Here is a 20641-nt window from a genome sequence, read left to right as displayed (position 1 = left end):
ATACATACTTTTTCGCTTTTCTTTTCTCTTCTTCCCCTTTTACACTGCGCGCCTCTTCTTCTCTCTCACAATTTATAAATATTTATGGGCGGCATTCATAAACCGGTCTTATTTTAAGATCATCTTAAATAACATATTGAGATGGTAACACACCTCTCTGATTGATGCTAAAGTGACCAAATTGTTGGAACATTGCAGATCGATATAAATTTTCGAATTTACTGAATGGAAAAATCAAAAATTCTTTTACAGGATTAAAGTAAACGCAAAATTGGAAGGTGGACTTTATACTAAAATCGGAAAAAAAGTTAAAAACTTAGGTTCGATAAACAAAGTAATTGTATCTAGCAATAGGTGTTCGATCTTGCAAGAGATGGCGTTGCAATATGTTAGATAAGGATAAATGTATGTGTTTGAGTGAGAATGTAAAAAATGAACCAAACATGTCACTATTATCGACTTTTTTTTATTCAGAATTTAAAAAATCTGTACTATCAATATCGATCAAGTTCGGCGGTCACTCCAGCATCCCTTTGAACCTTATCAACCCCTCTAAAATATAAACAAATTTTCATTTAATTCTCTGTAAGTTTCAATAATTGGCATAGAAACTCAATCTGTACGAATTTATTTTTGTACTACTATATAGTGCGCAAGCACATACGTAACGTTTATATAACTGCTGGATAAAAAATAGTCGACAATCTATAGCGTTAAAAGACCTAATACTTTCCATTATTTCGATTATTTCTAAAACAGCCGACTACACATATAGCACTTATACGCACGCAAAAAATTAAAGTGTAATATATATGTATAAATATCAATTTTTACAGTGTCTAAATACATATTTAAGAAATCATCTATACATATTATAATCACATTAGGTAATAAAGTTTATCCGTACATTCAGTGCTTACAAATTAAATTCAAATTTATTATGTTAATGATAAGATAAATGATAAATGATAATTAAAGTCCGCCTGTTTGTTAGATGTTATATAAATAACATTAAATAAGATAATGTCAATAGAATGTGATAAAAAAAATTTAATTGAAACATTAATCTTATTGTGTCAATTTTTCAAGTATTATAAGCGGATAATCTTCTTCTTAGATTATAGTTCTTTTTTCCTAAGGATAAAAGAATGAGGATAAAAATCATTCTAAAGTTGATATATGGACATCGAATATAAGTGCCTTATGAACTAACATTATACATAGTGAAAGAACTGAGGTGTACACTGAAGTGTACCAGTACATTTATATATATATTAGGTGTTGGAATTAATTCGTAGCGTTTTACAAGTGATGGGAAGTACTTTCATTAATGTATTTTTTAATGCTCATGTGAAATAAATAACATTCTTTCATTAAAAAACGCTACGAATTAATTCCAACACCTAATATATATATATATATATATATATATATATATATATATATATATACTCGTCATAGATTATATAAATGCCCCGATATATGAAATTATTCTACTAGCTGAATTGCAACTTGTCAAATTATAACATTAACATTGCAAGTTTAATAAGTAAAAACAGTTCTCGCATTAGCTTTTTCGAAAATTTTGTATAATTACAAATTGACTATAACTTATTCTTACAATCGTATTCCCTACAATCCGGATTTTTCTAGACATTCATAAATACCTCGTCTAAAAGATCTGGCAGTGATCAGAATCCTCTTCAGTAGGCCAGTTACAAAATTGATACAAATACTTGATCATAGATCGATAAATGACACGTCAATGAAAAGAATAAAAATATAAAGCATCAATATTTATAGTATAAATATTTCGTAAACTTATGTATATGTAAGAATCTTATATTAGAATCTTATATTATGCTAAAAAATTGTAAATAAATCTGAGGTCTGTAGGATGAATATTCTAAGATTATTGACTTAGGCTGTACTGGTGTGACTGTTAGCACCGCTGATAGTGCTAAAGAGAGCAGCGCTGTTGCGTTTGAAACTTCCTACTTGCTCGTCTAACCATATTGGTTCCCCAAACAAAGATGACAAACTCTGACACAATTTTTGATAATTTTCACGCAGCACTTCTTGATATTCATGTTGGTCCGGTGTGATTAGTTTACTATTAATTTGTAATGCTGTGTAACATATCTTGACAAATTCCCTGAAATCGCAAAAAAAAAACTCTGTTAGTGACTACAATATCATGCATATAAGAAATTACTAAAGAAATAATTAATTATAAAATGATAAAATATACCTAAAGACATCTTTCAACTCTTCTACTTTATCATCAGGATATTGCGGAGATAGCGCGGGATCCAGAAATGCAGAGGCATAGGCTAAAGGACCGGCGTTCACTGTTACGCAAATGCTACCTTGGAGACGTAATTGCAGTTTCTTTACGTCCGTCGGTCCAATCAAAGCCACATCTTCCAATTCTTGAACACGTTGCCTCATCTCATCCAAAGCGACCTCGATAGGGCTGAGCTCCACAATTCGTTTCTCGGCAATTCCGATGCGCTTTTTCACATATGGAAAAGCATATTGTGCTATGAAAATAACAAGCATAAATTTTCATGCCTCTCTCAATAAAACAAAATCTCAGATAACATAGGTCTACAAAATTCAATTTTTTGTGCTATTTGGAAAAGAAAAGTAATTTTTTTATAATTTTTGATGCTGAATCCGAATCCACGAGTAAAATTGTTCTATTACGTCAAACTTTTGAAAAAAATGAGGTTGAAACATCTGAAAAATGCGTTTTTGGCTTTGAAAATTCGTAGCTGACAAACTTGATGTGCGAGATATTTTGAAAAATGCTAAAATTAATATAATTAGACATTGTACTTTGATATAAAAATATCGAATCTTTTACAGCCAGTGTCGAACCTCTAGTTATATACAGTGTCAAGTATAATAAAACGATTGTCTCACAGTTTCAGACAAAATATTGTTGCTCTAAAAAAACTCAGATTCACACCTTGAGGCGTTTCCGTGTTTAATGTTTATTTAAGAACTTCAAGACGAAATTACAATCTTTTATCTTAACATCTTATCTTAAATCGTAAATCATAATCGTCCTCCTTCCATAGAATAACCGAACATCAACCTCTCGAACAAAAACCGTTCAAGCTCGAAAAAAAAAAACAACTATACAATTATATCTTCGCAGCAAGTTTACATATCACCTAAATATATACTATAGGCGCAGTAGATTTCCTGAGACAATCACTCATTCTATTAAATACGTTTCCTACAATTCGACCATCATGACAATCGTCTCAATTAAGAGACGATTTCGTTTCTAAATTCCAAGGTCGCATATTAGACGCCTTGATATGGGATATGTGAAACTTGAAAGCCATCTATATTATAATAACATAATGGTCGTTCCGTAAAATCTTCTAACTATGTAAGGTCTCTTAAATTTCGGAACCAACTTCGTTATATACGTTCACAAAATTTCGTATTATAACGTGATCGCCTTCTTTATACGTGTGCGGCTTCCCGTTTTTTATCAGCATATCGTTTACATGTACCTTGCTGCTGTTTTATATTCTCGCTAGAAATAACGTGCGTTTCAATTAGCTTGAGAAGAAACAGTAGCTACTTTGACATAGGATTATATTATGTTCCTTTAAAAAATCGGCAAACATCTGAAGTAAAACAACTTCCACGAGATAATCCGAATTAGTCGATAAGTAATGAAATAATTTCGTACATTGTCAATGACTTCTTCCAGTCGATTTGGTCGCGTACAATTTTATAAACTTGATAAATCGTCTATAATTACCAAAACGTATTTGTATTTTACCGTATTACTTTTCATTATCGGACTTAAATGTCTATATGTAGGTTTATAAAAGGTTTATCTCTCTTAGCAATATTATGAATAAATCCTTCTGCTTTGCCTGACATAGCGGAAAAGGCTACACAATTTAAACAATTTTTAATATGTCTTTCTACCTTCGTCCTCATATGGGGAAACCAATAGCTTCGTCGTATATTTTTTAAAACTTTGGCGAGGTTCACATAACTAAACTCATCATGGTACTTATACATTACATGGTTTTTCATTGCAGAGGGAACATAAAATTGAACGCGATCCTTGATTTTTCTGTACTAGTCCATCTCGTATTTCGTATCAACACATTTCTTTTTTTTCTAGCTCTTTATGCAATTTTACGATATGTTCATCAGCATCTTAATTTATAGCTGAATTTCGATCAAAAGAATTATCTTCTATCGTAAGCACATTCATATGTTTCTATTTAGCGCATCTGGCATCTTCGCCTCTGTTCGAGAGTATAATTGTAGGCCTGCATTTCTAGGACTTACCGAGCAATCCGTAAATTCATATCTTTTTTATTTATAGTTTAAGCTAATGCTTAACAATCGGTAACAGTCTTAAATTTTATTCCATGTAAATAGACATGAAACCGTTTCATTGCTCTTCATAGAAGTAGCAATAAGAAAGTCGTCTAGATAAATTACAATATCTCCTGATTCTATTAAATCGCGGAAAATTTCCGTTACAAAGTTTGAAATTTTAAAGATATCCCTTTCAGTCCAAAAGGCATTTTAAGAAATTCGTATTGATCCAAAGGTGTAACAAACGATGTCATTTTTATCGAATCTTTGTACATGCTTTTTTTTAAATGTTGTTGAAACGACTCAATAAGGCTGCGTAGTAATTGCATTGTTTTGAAATCGTCACGGTCGCGCTTACGGTCCACAGTGAGCAAACGCGGCACTCATCTTGCCGATAGCTTTTTCATACTCAATTGTTCGTGCAAAATTGAAATTACTGTGCCATGTGATATGCCTGTGGCCTCAACAAGCTCGCACACTTTCACTCATCGATCAGTCAAAACTATATCGTGGACTTTATCGATGATTTCTGGTATAGCAGCTTCAATTGGACATCCCGAACGAGGATGCATCACATGTGGATGTATGACCATGTTTAAATTCATTCATCCAATTGTATACAGTCGCAAACGCTGGTGCAGATGTGTTATGAACATTATCCAACTCGGCTTTGATTTCTTTCGGCGTTAAATCTTTCATATGTAGATGTTTGATCATTGCACGAAACTTTTTTCCCATTTTGCAAAAAATACAAAGGTTGTTCGCTTTAATCGTCTACAGAAATGAAACCACGCGATGAATGCCGCTCAAAATTTGACAGTATCAGCTGAAAGATGTTACTTGTCAAAAAGTAATAATGTGACATGTGGGGAACTACGTTCTCAATATCTCACTAGCGTAGTGAAGCCTAGAAAGCCTAGGGATTTTGTAGGTTGCGAGTTGCCTATATGCGAAATTCGAGAGGCCGCGGGATCCTTTTCGGGCCGCCTCGTGGCCTCGAGGGGCCTATTCGGGGCTCTCGCCGTCCTTGGGGCATAGAGTGGCCATGCCACAGTTCTAACTCTCGGTCCGCTTTGCGCCTGGAAGAGGGTGCGATAGGAAATACCTTGCGACAACAAAAAGAGCGTAATAATGAATATCACCTGCGTGCGACCTGGGATCAGGTGTCGTGCGCCCCGGCGGGTCCGTCAGTAGCGATCGTCTCTTGACTCCCATTCCTGATCGTTCTTCTTTCTCTTCTCTCCGGTGAGGTAGCGTCATTCTGTCAAGATCGCGGGAGTCGCCGGCCTCTGTGACTTTCAGTACGGGAATACACAGAAAAGGGAAAACGAAAACGGCGACGCGGAACGCATAAGGCACGCAAACAACGTCGCGGAAAAAAGCGCAGGTGCGTCCCCCCAAAATGTGAGAGAACTCAGGATGCTAGACTGCACTGTTCGGTCAGGCCATGCCTTGTGTGTTGCGGACGGAAAAAACGTCACAACTCAAGCAGCGTCATTGAAAAATAACAAGCTAGATAGATTATGGCGTTCATCCTGTACGGTCATATTCATTCGAGCTCGAGTAATAAAATTCATCATTATTAGTTACAAGAATAGTGTTGATCATTACACCTCATATCACATCACACGATAAGCGTGGGCTTGTCTTGAGAATTTGACTCATCAATCGAGTCACATATTCCCACAGACACTGCGAGTGCTCTCTGACAGATTTTCTAAGAACTTATTGACTTGCCCTTGTATACATTAGGAGTAGTAGATTTCCTGAAACAAACTCATTCTATTAAATACGTTTCCTATAATATTATAAATAATAAACTGATGTGATAAAATATTTTTACTTGCGGATTCGGATTCAGCGTGTTAAAAAAAATGGGAAACTATTATTCTTTTCCAAACTGCAAAAATCATGCAAACCTGTGTAATCAAATAAATTATTTGATATTTGACTGTACTTGTGAGAATAGTCCTACGTTTCCATTGTTCCTCCGGACTGCCTCTCGCTTTGCCCTCCTTAGTAAACGGTGTCTCGAACATGAAGCAGGATACGTTGTGATTCTGCTCAAACTCTGTCTGTAGTACTTCTAATTCGATCTTTTCAAAGTACGGTGTGACATGCGTTACCTGAATATACGCTACCTTAGGATCCAACTCACTTACGTCAACCGGTACAGAATCCATTATCATCTTAACGTTCTCAGATCCGAACTTTTCGCTATACAAACGCAATAAACGTTCCGATATCTCAGATAATGATGTTATTTTAGGTTCCTTATAGATATATTCTTGACAATTTTCCTCTTCAAAGTATGCCTAATACATATGTCAATTTTATCTTGTATATTTCTTAATTATAAACCGAGGCACTATAATTTTATATTAGAGTATTTCTGCAAAAAATATATACTCTGCCGATGATGTATGTATCTTACCATGCCAAAGAATGCTACTCTGTAGAACCTCCCGAGCAATCTTTTTCCACTTCGCGTTACCTCCACAATTTTATTACAAGCTTGTGCCAAATGTGAGTAGCAATTAGCTAAAGCTTCATAATTTCTCTTCTTTTCATACATAGGAACTATTAAGCGATACAAATGCCCAAGCAATTCGAAACGCTCGGCTTTCTCTAACGTGTCGGCACAAACTTCTAATTGTTCGAGAAGTAAACTTTCGTTATAATGGATATCTTGAATGCCTGAAACAAGATTAACATCTCTAACATTTGTTCTCAAACATGACACAATAAAAACGTAATAAACATAGATATGACAAACACAATGCAATAAAATAAACACACAAATCTCACCAGCATCGAGTTTAAGATTGCGTTCATCCTTTGATATGTTCACAGAAATTTGATCGAAAGCTTCTGCGCCCCACAGATGAACTTTCCTCAATTTCAGATATTCAGCCATTAGTGCTGCGATATGTAGTTGACAACAAGCAGCCTTAAGAATGAAAAATGTATGAAAGAGCCTCGTGCAATATATTTTTATATACATGTAAATATATATTTTTCTCGATAATTAATAAAAGCAGGTACCTCCGAGAAGTTACCGTCCCTGGCATGATTCCTAGCCATAGTTTCTAACCAGGTATGTCTCAATTCGGGTGTGCTGGCATAAGAGTTGGCCAAACTATGTTGCAAATCGACTAGCATCTCAGGATCGTTATTATGCTCCCGCATTTGCGCGGTTGCCATTAAAACTGTTCGTATTCTTTTGTTGAGATCCTTCACTTCAACTGGGAAACCTGTGCCTTTCATAACTTTATCAGAGGAAGCGTAACTGTTAATTAAGGACAGCGATTCTTGAAATCGCGAATTGTTCAAACTAATTACGTTCCCCAGCATTTGAGAGACTGAAATTATAACCTAGAACAAATATACGACAAGATGTGTTTTAAAGTTTGTATAATTCGGTTAAAAATAATGATAATATATATAATTATATAAATACATCACATTAAATAAATTCAATTTGGAATTGTGCTCTAAACAAGAGTACTGTACCTGCAAATGCACTCTAGTTAATCCCTTCCGACTAGTAAACTCAAAATTACTTCGCATGAGCAAATATAGCAAAGCACAAGACTCCTGTCGTATGGAACTCAGCTTGCTGTTACAGCAACGCAACAGTTCATAACACAAGCGTCCGCAAAGCATAGCATTGCCTACAGGGAAAAAAATGTGTTCAAGCTTTGTGCATGTTTTATATATGATTATTATACATAAATACTTTCTATCATCAACGACCAATTATGTATTTATTCTCGTTCTTTATAAATAAAATTCAATTTTTGAAGTTCAAGAATTAAAAATTACCTTTAAAAAGTGCGATAGAATAGTTATTTAAGAAAGCTCGGAGTCCAGCGAAAACATGACGTAATAAAGTTTCGGACTGACCAACTTGAAGGAATGATAAATAAATGTTAAAAAATTTTTGCATGATTGCATTGTCGCCCTCATTTGCCAAGAGAACATCCTACAAAAAACAAAATATATTGATGATCATTTATACAATTTATATGTAAAATTAAGGAGGCAAAAATTTTATGATAGAATTATAATTACTTTAAAATGGATACAGAAGAGACCCAAGCAATCTAACGCAATTAGGCCTACTTCTGTTGCCATGTTTGCCTCCAATAGAGCTTGATACACTTTGTCGCTATCATTTTCAATTAGATTCTCTCTAGTAACTGTATTATGAGGTTGCAATGTGCTGGTAGCGGGATTTTCAGTGATAAAGTCTGGTGGGGCCATTCTGGCAGGTAAAGTCATTGCTTTGACAGTGCGAGGTTTCCCAATATTATTCACAATATTTGCGGCTATTTGTCTCTTACCGATATATTTAAAATGATGCAAACTCATTCTAAAAATAGACAAAAACAAAGTTCACATAAAATTTAAAAATGAATGTACTAGACGCATCAATATAAGTAATAATGAATAAACCAATATTAGCGTATTTTGCTTAAAGTAGACAATATTTTTTATTATTTTTTATACTATTAGTCTTGTCACTTACTCAATCACTGTAAAGAAACTCAGTATTTCTGTATCATTGCATTGTTGCCACCAGGCAATCACTTGATGATCACCCAGATACTTGACAATGAATAGAAAACAAAGTAATATATCCTTTACTTCGGAAGGCTGCAATTTATCGCATCTAGGCAACGACTGCGTCACGCTCAAAGTACGCGAATGTCTCTTTCTCTCGTTCATTCCATTTTCCGGTAATTCTCTAACAATGGTAGTCTCTTGGGAAATGTTAGATTGGGATGCACCAGACACCGTCGATGTATCGGACTCAACACTAGTGCAAGAATATCCATTTACCAATCCTTGACCCGCAATGGCGGCAAAGTAAGCGGAATCCCGTAGATGCATAGACGATCTTATAGGCGATTGAGTATCCAGGTGAAGAGTTAATCTGTGTAACATCGAAACTTTTCTTTGACTTACAATTAATTATAAATTATTATATCATTTTATTAATACATCGACGTATACCTGTGAATGGACTTAGGTGTACTCGCAGATGTGGAACTAGCAATGGTATCTTTCGTTGTTAGAAACGAACTACTGGTCGATACTCTGTTAGTGCTGTTCTGCTTGATTTCTACCTTGATTTCATTCTCCTCTACTGACTGCAGTCGATGCAAATTCTCCAATACAATGCCGAGCCACGGTATATAAATCGATGCTATTCTGCTTAGTTGACCCTGAATAATTAAGATTTAAAACATGAAGTACATATAGATTAGTATAAATTATGAGAAGAAACAAGATCTTTAATTTTTTTCAACAATGCAATTCCTTAAAGACCACGCTAACGCTTGTAATCATAAACGAAATATTAAAAAGTCATACTTTATTTTGATATCTATCGTCCAACTCATGTTTTGCCATTAGATCTCGTAAGGTACCAATGGCGACCTTACGGATCTGCACAATTTCATTAAGAGAGGTTTTGACTTCTTGCATCAAAAGACCAGCCAGGAAGTGGTGTTTGCAAAATTCCTCCGTAAGGCAATATTCATTCATTAGATCTGTCATCAAATAAGTATTTTTAATATATATTATGTCTAATTGTGTGTAATATAACTGAAATAATAATATAATATTATAAATACGTATAAAACGTAGACAAATAGAAAAATATAAAATTTTTAGTGTAGAATTCTATAAAAATACAACGTGTATATTTGTCGATCTGATTCAATCTTTGAATCAATGGTGCTTTTTTTACTGACTAAAAGCATAACTAATTTTAACTAACCACAAATTATAATCAGTATTAGCTAAATATTGCTAAAAGAGAAAATACATAATGGATATTTGCTATAAACAAGAACATACGTATAACCCACATATTTGAATATAATTATAAACATACCCTCACATTCTGGTTCATTCTCAGTGTCATTGTCAGAATCTTTTGAGCACGTGAATAATTAAGTTACAATAAATTAGTTAATTTTCATCGTAATTCTCGTATGTATCGATGATACAAGAACTTACCTCTAGAAACAAAGCGCGATTGCATCATCGGCAAATTGAAGGATACATAGTGCTCATGAGAGCAGATAATTTGTAAAAAGGTGAACTTGAAATCGTGCAACGTGCGTTGATCGCCAGGCGAAAAGTTGTCCAGATAAGAATTGATGAGACGAAACACGAAGCCACGATCCATGAAAGTGAGACATCGCTGTGTCAAGATAATTAAAATCAAAATGGTAAAAAAATATATGCATTGTATTATATTATAATTTCAGAATATTATAATATATACCTTCAAAAATTGTGCGAGACTTTTGTTCAATTCGTGTGTCTCCACTGGCATTTCTCGGTACTTGGTCATTAAGTATGGCATAATTACGTCTAATAACATTTTGATCTTCTCGTGATAATCTTTTGAAAATCGTTCATTTCTATGCATCTGAGAAAAAGTATAATAAACTACTTATTTAATTAATTTTTATGAAACAAAATTGATAATTTATTTTGATAAAACACTCCGAAAAATAAACTAATATTTAATTATATTGTATATAATCTTAACAATAAATAATCTTATAATCAATGTTAATAAATCATTATTAGTTTCAAAGTCTTAAAGCATCCTCAAAGAACTAAAAAAAACTTACCTTTATCCTGCCAGTACTCAGCAGATATTGCGCCATACTTTTTATCATTATTTCAAAAAAGAAACTTGAGTGATGCATGAACTTATTCACCACAAGAAAATCGGTATTACTCGGTTGCAGCAAAATTGGCAAGTGCTTCGCCAATTGTTCGTGAACCGTGATGTTACCATTTCGTAGAGGAAGCACAAACACAAACTGAAATCAAAGAACTAGAATAGAATCAGACCAATCGAAAAATAAATTAAATTTTCAAAATTCTAAAGAAATCAAGAGCTAGAGTTGGAAATTGGATATTTATCACATATTCTAGATTCTACCTTGATGTATGCTTGTAGAATTTCTTTACGTCCAGCTTCATGCACCATGTTAATAAAATGTATCAAGACTCTAATCACGTACAATCCGACCTCTTGACTGCTATTGCATGTTAGCAACACGAAGAGTTGATTCAATATAGTTGGAAGAAACGTGATAACAGTGACTAGTTGAACTGCATGCGCTGCTTTCAGAATTTTACACGTTTCTGAATCTGAGGGCGTCGTTGAAGGTTTTGTGTCCAAAATACGTTCAGCGTGAACGAATAGATTATGCAGATGAAGGTCCCGCGTAAATACTGTCGAAATTAATTGAAAAGATACCGTGAAGATTGGTCGTTGAGAATCGATCCAAGTAATATCCGGTCCTGCGTTCTGCAAAAATATATAAAAATTACCCTCCTTTCTTATATCAAGCTTTTTAACTATATTATTAATTTATAAAATTAATGATTGATCTTACTCTTACCCCTTTCCCTAATCCAAGGGGTTGTATAGAAAGATATCCCAAAGGCAAATGCGTCGCTACGGGCAATACTTGGATATTCGATTCTACATCCACGTTCAGTCTGTAACATATATGAATTGAAAAAATTTTTTTTCTGCTACTCAAATGTTATAAGATACTGCAAAATATGATAGCAATTTAAATTCTCATCAATTATTCAATCGTTAGTCTATCACCTCACCTTCCTTTGTGCAGTAAAGGTGCCCATGCATAACCGACACAGTTTTCAACGCCATTCTCTTTCTTTTTGTTCATATCACAACTTATGTGATAAAAGGAGAATAATATATGATGTTTCGCATGCAGTTTCGTGGGTAACTTAATCTTGATTTCTTCGTACCAAGAAGGCACTGCATTATGATGTAACACTGCGCACGACGATCGTAAGCACAGTAACGGCGAACCTGGTCTTCCATAAATTACCTATTAGGAATAGTAGAAAGAAAATAAAGCCTATTTTAATTCTTCAACATCTAAGTGAATTACCTTTATATTACTTACTCGTAAAGGTTTCGCGTCTTCGCTGTCGTCATCACGGAGCTCCACAATGCATGCTATGTTCCTAGCTCGGGTAAACATCTTCTGACTGTCAAAGTTGAGTGTCTGTGGGTACACATACACATGATTGATATACGTTGTGTACGGATGTACATCCCTCTCAGAAGTGCTCTCGAATTCGGCAACCTCGATTGTCGGCTCCACCGTTGGTGGTATTGGAAATGGCTTTAGTGGCGCTAGGCAAGTCGACAATGTATCTAGAAATCGTATTTTATGTATCGTATACCTGGAATCGTTCGAAACTATTGACTATAATTTCTTTTTTCACATTAATGTGAGAATGATTATTAAAAATCGTCTAACTTATTGCAAAAATTATGTAGAATTAAATTAAAATATGTTCTTGCACTAATACTGCATCTTTAATCATTGTTTTTCCAAAGTCGAGATAAATGTATCTTTAGTTTTAAAATATTCGAGAACATTATTAGTGATATTTATTGTATAAATAAAAAAAAATGAAATTTTTGTGACAATATATTATTCGATTACGAACTTTCAGGAATGTCCGTGATGGGTTCTATTTTAATTTTTAGCCAGGCTGGTATCACAGTCAATTTGCTAAGCTTCTCAGGCCTGTGAGTAAAATTTTGCTAATATAATAATTAATAATGTATGCATGTTGTACTCCATATTGCATAAATTTTTGAATTGCATTAATTTATTATTAATACATACTTTCTATACTCAGAAAGAAGTTTTAGCAGCTCCTCATCTTTTATTCTATTACCCTCCTGCCTATATATCGCTGGGAAATCTGAAGATGTATCTAGTTCGTTGCTATATAATCTAAACAGTGGCCTCGCAGTCCACGCAAATGGCATTCTATAGTTTCCCAGTCTAAAAAAAAAAACATTTACACTCGTATTCTATGCAAAAAAGTATCGGCATTATAATTTTACCTTTGGCAACATGCTCGGACTTGCTTGTGCACTTTCAAGCCCAATCTTGGATCCTTAGTAGCTCTCAAATATGGCTCTGAGGTCTGATATATGTTTCCTTGAAGCAACTTATCTATCCTTACAACGAGAAATATATCTGGATGAGGATTACTAATGTTGAATATGGCCTGCAACAGTAATCACGTTCTTGTATATTTTTTCTTATTCTACTAATAAATAACAATAAATTACTTAGGTAATTACTTAAGTTTTTATCTTGAACAGATTTATATACGCTTTAGAGATCAATATGTAATAAATATGTAATCGAAATCTGATAAATGGGACAATATCCTGAAATGTTAAATTACCATATGTGAAATTTAAAAGAAGATTCGGGTCTAGAAACTTGATTTTTAGGCTATTTTCACTAATTTTTTCTGAAAAATTCGTAAGGTCTATTCAAATCAAAGTTTCTCCTACATATTAGTATGTATTTCAAGTATCTTTCAGAATTTTTTTATTGTAATATTTCAAGAAATAAGCCCTATATAAGTTTTTGAGATCGTAAAAAAAACATAGTGACCATGATTGTTCTGTTCATCTGAAACAAAAAAAAAATCGAAGAGATTCTTAAAACATGAGTTGGGCTATCGTTTTACCTATGATAAAAAAATATTAGAAAAAATGGCGCCATTTGGAAAATTACTTTCCCATTTTTCGAATTTTTCGAATTTTTAAAGTGCTGTAAAATAAATAAAAATAAACATTTTGACTTTATTGTAGTCAGACGAAAATTATGTATGTGCTAAAGATGTGTGCAAAATTTAGGCGCGATTGGTCAAATAGATTTTGAGAAATCATCATCAATTAAAAAGCTGTTTCAAGAAAAATGCGATTAAAGTTTTTTTAACTGGTTACGTAGAGATAACACTCGAATATTATTTACAATCAATGCTATTCCAGGACCATAAAGGGCACCTTCTTTCTCACTGTTTACATGCTATAAAAGTTGCAATGATAGTAAAAACATTAAAAAAATTTAAGATGCAGTAACTAAATTCTTTTGAAACAAAAAAAATCAGTATTTTAAGAGAGAGAGAGAAAGATCTTTAATTTTTTTGCCGACGTGCTCGTAAAATCTACATCCTTCTCAGCCGCAAATCGATTGCCCGTGAATGTTTTTTTCTGACGGTCTGCAAATTCGTTTTCTCGAACCTTTTCTATTCATTTTACTGCGTAAAAGTATACGAAATACATATTCGACATACGAAGAACTTGCTTGCGTGCGCTCGTGCCAATGTTCGAAGCAATACTGATACACAAGCAGCTGCTCCTTTATTGACAGGTTAGAATCGATCCTACTTTCAAAACAGAAATATTTAGTACTTCCAACTTTCAAAAATAACGATCGCCCGAATCCGAGTCGAAATATAATCCCTATACAATGCTTTATTACCTGCTCCTGAGCACAGGGCGGAGCGCGCTCAGAGTTCCTTACAAAGGCACTTACATTCCAGGCACTATATCTTTGTAATCTTTGCAAATTTGCAAAAATTCTTTTACGTACTCTACAATCCAAATATTTGCAAAAAATGTAATAAAGAAAAAAATCGATTTTTTTGACCTTTTTAACACGAATCACCTCTTAAGACGTGCGATAATGTCTTGAAATCTCAAATTACTGAAATTTAAAATATGCAGCAATGTCCCAAAAAAGTATAAGTTTTTTGGAAATATTTTTTGAAAACTGCGGTAATTTGACATTTCGGAATATTGTCTTAGTTTTCAGTTTTCGGGATTATGATTTTTCGGTCCTTTGCATGTCCATATCACTTCTTTAGAATCATATTCTCGTTCATTTTTTTTTCATATAATGTAATATAAATTTCATGTAATGTAATATAAATAATAATCATACCTGTTTCGGATATTTTATCCAATTGGAAGGAATGTTTTTTAATTCCCCAGAAAGAGTAACATCCTCTGTTTCTGTTGTAATTCCTGTGGGACTAAGTTCCTTCGCCATATTTCGTACTATTTCATGATTAACATCGAAATGAAAATTCTCCGTGAGTTTCCTGCCATTCCTCGCGTCGAAAAGGCTCAACACTGTATGATAAGGTTCCACTTGACAAAGAGATTCCTTTTCGTCGATAGGTGCTTGCAATCTAAATTTAAGACTTTCGCACTTGACGAGAATCCTGTGACCAAACTGCTCCTTGTAAGGATCCACATTATCAGCAGATGGTCCTATGTGCGTTTTAACATGTGGTATATAAGGATACACGCTGAACAGTCTTTTTCTGTTCTCTCTCCTTGCTAAAGCAATGCTAGTGTCAGTCTCTCTAGAATATTTTATTAATTGCGGATTCATGCTCTGCTCGAGACCTTTCAGTGTGCCATAAACCTAAAGTCGAAAACATATGAAGTCCATTTTAATATATATATATATGTCCACAATCCAACATGTATCTTTTATCTTATCACAAAACTATCTTCAGATGAATTTTCACTTAAAAGATTAAGACAATAACAAGATTGGAATAATTTTGCAATATGATTATTCTACCTGCATGGGTTGCGGCGATGGCGGAGGTGTATTACAGGTTCTTTCTAGCGATGCAGCACGCTTTTCCTCTTGTTGTTTATAGTGTTGTAAGACAGAACTGACTTTCAATATCCAATCTTGCATATCGGCTTCGTTATCAGCAGCCAAAGTATAAGACTTGTGAGTGTCACTCATCCGTAATTCAAAGCAAAATCTCCCGCGCTTTGGATTTCTAACAACTTCCGTACAAAAGTCCATCACTATTGTCAGTTTCGCTTCGCCCTTTCTCTCATCTTTGAAAAATTCGAGTATATAAGTGCCGTCAACCTCCTGTCTGAGATGACAGAAACGTCTCTTGAACGATTTCGAGCCAATATGAGCAAACATTCTGTCCGTACTACCAATTTCAGGACCTTTCATTAAGTAACCTTCTTTCGTTATACCATCGTTTTTTGTTAAATCCTATGAAAAGATTCACAAACAACATACTTAGCCCTAAATATGAACACGTAATATAAATCATATTGAACAATTTTAAGCTGATATTCTTATATTTAAGACTGTTTTAGGTATAATATTATGAATTAATTGGAGAACCGCATCTCAAGACATACTTGAGATGCGGCTCTCCAATTAATTCATAATATTCTTGGTCTTGAAATAGAATGCACTATGAATACCGATCTTAAATTTTAAAAATCTAAACTGTTATTATAATACAATTGCACATATAAATCTTGTTAAAATCTTGTTGGCATTACCTCGTCTACTTGATCCACCTCGGTATCAATTTCATACACTTCGTCTTTCAGATCATCTGATTTCAATATTCTGGAAATTTATAAAATAGCAATAATAATAATTTACAAGAGAACGGCTTTCAACAAATCTAATTAATTTTAAGCGTTGAAGTTACGTACTTTGGTAATTCGAGATAAGCCCCACTATATGCTGCATATTTGTAATGTACAAGATTCCAGTTAGATACATAACTGGATAGACACTCCTTTGTCAAAAGGTTCTCCACTCCTTCCTCACATTCCGTAATATGTTGTGCTGTTGGTACCACGCTGCGATATCTCCTTGGCAAAACTACTTGCTAGAAAACACATATTTAACAACAACAATCATAATTATGTATTTAATGTATCACAAATACATTTAATAATTATTTAATATTTAATATTTAATAATTATAATTATTTGTTATCTCAAAAAATAAAATTTTCAACAAAATATATTTTTATTTTATTTATATAGAATTAAATTAAAAACATTAACTGTATTCTTTATTGTATTTAAAAATCTTGTTTTATATCTTATTACTATCCTTCCTTTGTTCGTTTATCTATGTATAAATATGCTGATATACAGAGTTAAACTGCTAAACTTAAAAATATATATTTAGAATCTCCAAATAAAATTCTTAAGTTACAGAACTATAGGAATGAATAATGTCCAAATAATTTAGATTTATCTCCTTTATTGCTTTACAATAATCAAAATGTAATTATTAAATGTTCATTCAAAATTATGATCTCCACAATCTCCAGCCTTAAGACAAGCATTATATCTATCAATGAGAAAACAAGTGACTGACTGACATTATGTGTTTATATGAATGAAAAGAGCTCTGTTTAAAGTATTAACAAAAGCCTATTGATAACCTTTGACCTTTAATATAAAACAAAGATATTTCAACATTTTTCATTCCTACAGTTTTGTAAATAAAGAAGTCAATCTTTTAAACAAAGTATTTGCGAACAATTTCCAAAGGAAAACTTTGTTTTGAGGTCTTAAATTCATATTTTGGTTAAATTTGGTTTAACATCTTGTAAATAAGCAGTACAAAAATGAAAACTTACAGAAATATCATCTTGGGGGTACAGTAGCAATTCTCTCTGAGGATCATTTTGCAACAGCGTCTTATTCTTTAGCACAAAATTCTCAAAGTCAATAGGTTCGACTAAGTGTGGTTTATTCTGCAAAAAAAAAAACACATGAATTTTAAAAAATACAGAATTTCACGAGTGTAGAAAATTTTGAAACATTTCTTTAGCTTTAATTCCGAAATTAAAAAAAATTCTATGTAGAACGACAGAAAAGATTACAAAATTTGGATATTCAGGAACATCTACCGAGACGATTGTTTACATCCCGGATTCATTAGTATAACGGATAGCTCGGCGCGCTAAATCTCGAGTAATATTTTGATGAGGCGTGTGTATTCGAATTCGGATGATAAGCAGACGACGAGGTAGACGTCTCACCTGTACTGTACTCTCGCGGACGACCTGGGATACGGTCTCCCGCAGCTGCGCCGCCATACCGGGTTTCCCTAGACCGCGCGTGAACTTTCTCTCGCTCATCCTCGCGAACGTCGAGCGACGCCGATTCGCCCCCGAGTCAATACCGTCTGATGTCGCCGCGCCGGCCGCATTAGACCGCATCGGTCACCGTACCCGGACTTGCCGGGGAGTGACTGGGAACATATCATAAAACCGCCTCAACCACCTCGTCACAATCAGTCACAATTGATCAAGATCGAGCGACCAACTCCCGTCTCGTCGGCCATCACCAGTGACACCAATGACACCAATGTCACCAATCGCGTTCCGTCCCCGCCGCTCCGCGTTGACGACGGGTCGTCAGTTCCTTTTTCTTCTCTTCTCTTCTCTTCTCTTCTCTCTCTCTCTCTCTCTCTCTCTCTCTCTCTCTCTCTCTCTCTCTCTCTCTCTCTCTCTCTCTCTCTCTCTCTCTCTCTCTCTCTCACAATAAAAGTCAAAGTTTGCGCGGACTTTTTGCTCAAGAGCCGCTCTTATCTCGTACTGATCGATACGATGCAGAAAACTGGAGTGCATCAAGGTAAATTTGAATTTATGACATTATGAAATATGAAAATGATTAGGCGTGTGGAACAAAATAGCATTTTCCCGCGTACTTTCTACACGGTGGCGGAGATCAATGGCGGATTGACCGACTGAGATTTTTGTTGTCGCGACTCGCCTAAATCACATATATTGTACATATTATATCAGTATATTGCATTATATACGAACCAAATATTGATTTATCATTTGCAGCCTTGAAAAGTGGACGTATGTTAATATGTACCCTTAGAAAAGTGGACCTTACTATGTAGTTTACATCTACTTTGTCAGGGGGCAGTGATGCGCGGTAGCATGTGGCGTTGCAAGCGTTAGTTGCGGCGCTTGAGTCAGTTCTTTTTCCGATTTTCCTTTTTCTTTCTTTCTTTCTTTCTCTCTCTCTCTCTCTCTCTCTGATGTCATGACGTTCTGCATGCGGATACGAACGTTTTGTAAACCTCGGCGATAGATTGTAGGTTAGTACTCGGTAAGATTAATCATCACTTTATGTTCATTGCGAGATTGACATCGATTACTGCTGTCGTTAGATAATTACTCGCGTCGTCAGATAAATGCTTATATTGTAGATTTTTTAGTTCCTCGTATTTTAACCTAGTAATGCAATATCGATATCCAAGTTGTCGTAATGTACGCAATTACGTCTCTACTCTTTCGATCTGTACGTTCCAAATATCATTTGAGTTTATATTAAACCGGCTTATGACTTGTGAGTCGGACAGCCAATCTGAAGCTTGCATTTCGAAATTAACGCTTCATTGGCTGTCGCAACAAATTTGTGATCAGCTTGTAATTAATGTAGAACCGGCTTCACTGGAATAGCCACAACGTAGCCGCAAATATTCTGGGGTTACAGGCCGTCATGTCCTCTCTGATTTCTCTCTGTATCTAAAGCTCTCCGTAGATTAGTGCAGGTAGCGCATCAATGTCCATTTTCGAAATACGGGAACTACATATCACATTCTCTTTTGTAACACGTCGATAAAATCATAATGGACAAGGTGCGTGTCTAAGCTACATCCACAAATTGCAAATATTTATATGATAAATAATAATAAATATTTATTATTTATTTTTTGAAATATATAAATATTTGAAATGTATTTTATATAAGCTTTATTCGAAATATTAAAACATAGACTAAATATATATTTTATACAACATATTTAAGTAAAAAACTTTTACAAAAATATTTATTTACACTTATCATAATTATGGTAACTTACTTGGATTGTAATGACATTTTATTAAGTATAGTATTGATGGTCAACACCATCTAGTGACAAAAAACCGCGGATACTTTTTAGATGACCCAATATTTTCATAATATTTTATAATGTGAACAATAAATATCTCTCTCTCTCTCTCTCGTAATATTTATAATAATTATATATTTATAATCTATTATGTTATGTAAGCACAAAAATATTGTGTGCTGTTTAGAAAATATTGTGTGCTGTTACTGCTGATCAGATTTTAATAATGTGCTAAATGTTTTATGATATTCATGTTAAGTAAAAAATTATAATTTTATCAAAGAGACATATAGGTATGTATAATTTAGATGATTATTTTTTTAAATATTTTACTGTCAGAGTTTTATTGTGGGAGTTTTTTAAGATAGTTGAATTCTTTTTTCAAATATGTTCATTAAAATTATAAATAATAGCGTCATATTTTTATTTACTCTTATTTATTTATTTATGAAAATTTTTTCACAAATTTCACTAGCTGATCTTATATGTAACTCAACGTAACTCTATAAAGAGTCTGATGCATAATTGAAAACCACAGGAACAGAGAATATTAGATTTCCTATCAGAAATTGTGTACCAGAATATCGTGGTTTCTGATAAGAAATTTGTTCTTATTGTCTATGATTTTCAATTGTGTTTCAGGTTTAAACAATCACTTCTTTTTTGT

General features: G+C 33.9%; 1 protein-coding gene and 1 long non-coding RNA gene across 7 annotated transcripts in view; one reads left to right on the top strand and one right to left on the bottom strand.

The window, feature by feature from the left end:
• Positions 1-446: 446 nt before the first annotated feature.
• Positions 447-19702, bottom strand: Ziz (dedicator of cytokinesis protein Ziz). Of its 6 annotated transcripts, XR_015548028.1 has the most exons (30): positions 18104-19632; positions 17699-17815; positions 16754-16932; positions 16595-16664; positions 15855-16295; positions 15204-15692; positions 13304-13470; positions 13080-13241; positions 12898-12977; positions 12345-12598; positions 12025-12266; positions 11799-11904; positions 11339-11710; positions 11022-11216; positions 10667-10813; positions 10396-10582; positions 10271-10309; positions 9745-9923; positions 9385-9596; positions 8897-9304; positions 8440-8740; positions 8191-8350; positions 7879-8039; positions 7411-7740; positions 7174-7315; positions 6800-7062; positions 6323-6680; positions 2252-2543; positions 1668-2155; positions 447-1134 (listed from the first exon to the last, which is right to left on the bottom strand). XR_015548028.1 is itself a non-coding variant. In XM_011066137.2 (29 exons), the coding sequence occupies exons 1-29, from the start codon at positions 18281-18283 to the stop codon at positions 1921-1923; spliced, it is 6468 nt and encodes a 2155-aa protein (XP_011064439.2). In that variant the 5' UTR covers positions 18284-19632; the 3' UTR covers positions 447-1920. The 6 variants fall into 6 exon arrangements, 4 of the variants coding, with proteins under 4 accessions (XP_011064439.2, XP_011064440.2, XP_011064441.2 ...); XM_011066137.2 differs by having other exon boundaries at positions 447-2155; XM_011066138.2 differs by having other exon boundaries at positions 447-2155; positions 11805-11904; positions 18104-19631.
• The window catches only part of LOC147906815 (uncharacterized), an 18302-nt gene continuing 16755 nt past the window's right edge, over positions 19095-20641 (top strand). The window contains exon 1 of the long non-coding RNA XR_015548033.1: positions 19095-19176. This is a non-coding gene — a long non-coding RNA (uncharacterized LOC147906815). The remainder of the gene's footprint in view (positions 19177-20641) is intronic.

Source organism: Acromyrmex echinatior, chromosome 17, assembly GCF_024713525.1.
Source record: "Acromyrmex echinatior isolate Ae372 chromosome 17, ASM2471352v2, whole genome shotgun sequence".
NCBI classification, from domain to species: Eukaryota; Metazoa; Arthropoda; class Insecta; order Hymenoptera; family Formicidae; genus Acromyrmex; species Acromyrmex echinatior.
The sequence above is the reverse complement of the archived record's forward strand: the minus strand, read 5'-3'. Positions and strand labels throughout refer to the sequence as shown.

Coding starts and splice junctions, on each gene's coding strand:
- Ziz (XM_011066137.2), bottom strand. CDS start 18,283: ATGCGGTCTAATGCGGCCGGCGCGGCGACATCAGACGGTATTGACTCG. Junction 10,310..10,395: donor ATCGCGCTTTGTTTCTAGAG/GTAAGTTCTTGT, acceptor CGTGCTCAAAAG/ATTCTGACAATGACACTGAG. Junction 7,316..7,410: donor GGGACGGTAACTTCTCGGAG/GTACCTGCTTTT, acceptor TTCATTCTTAAG/GCTGCTTGTTGTCAACTACA.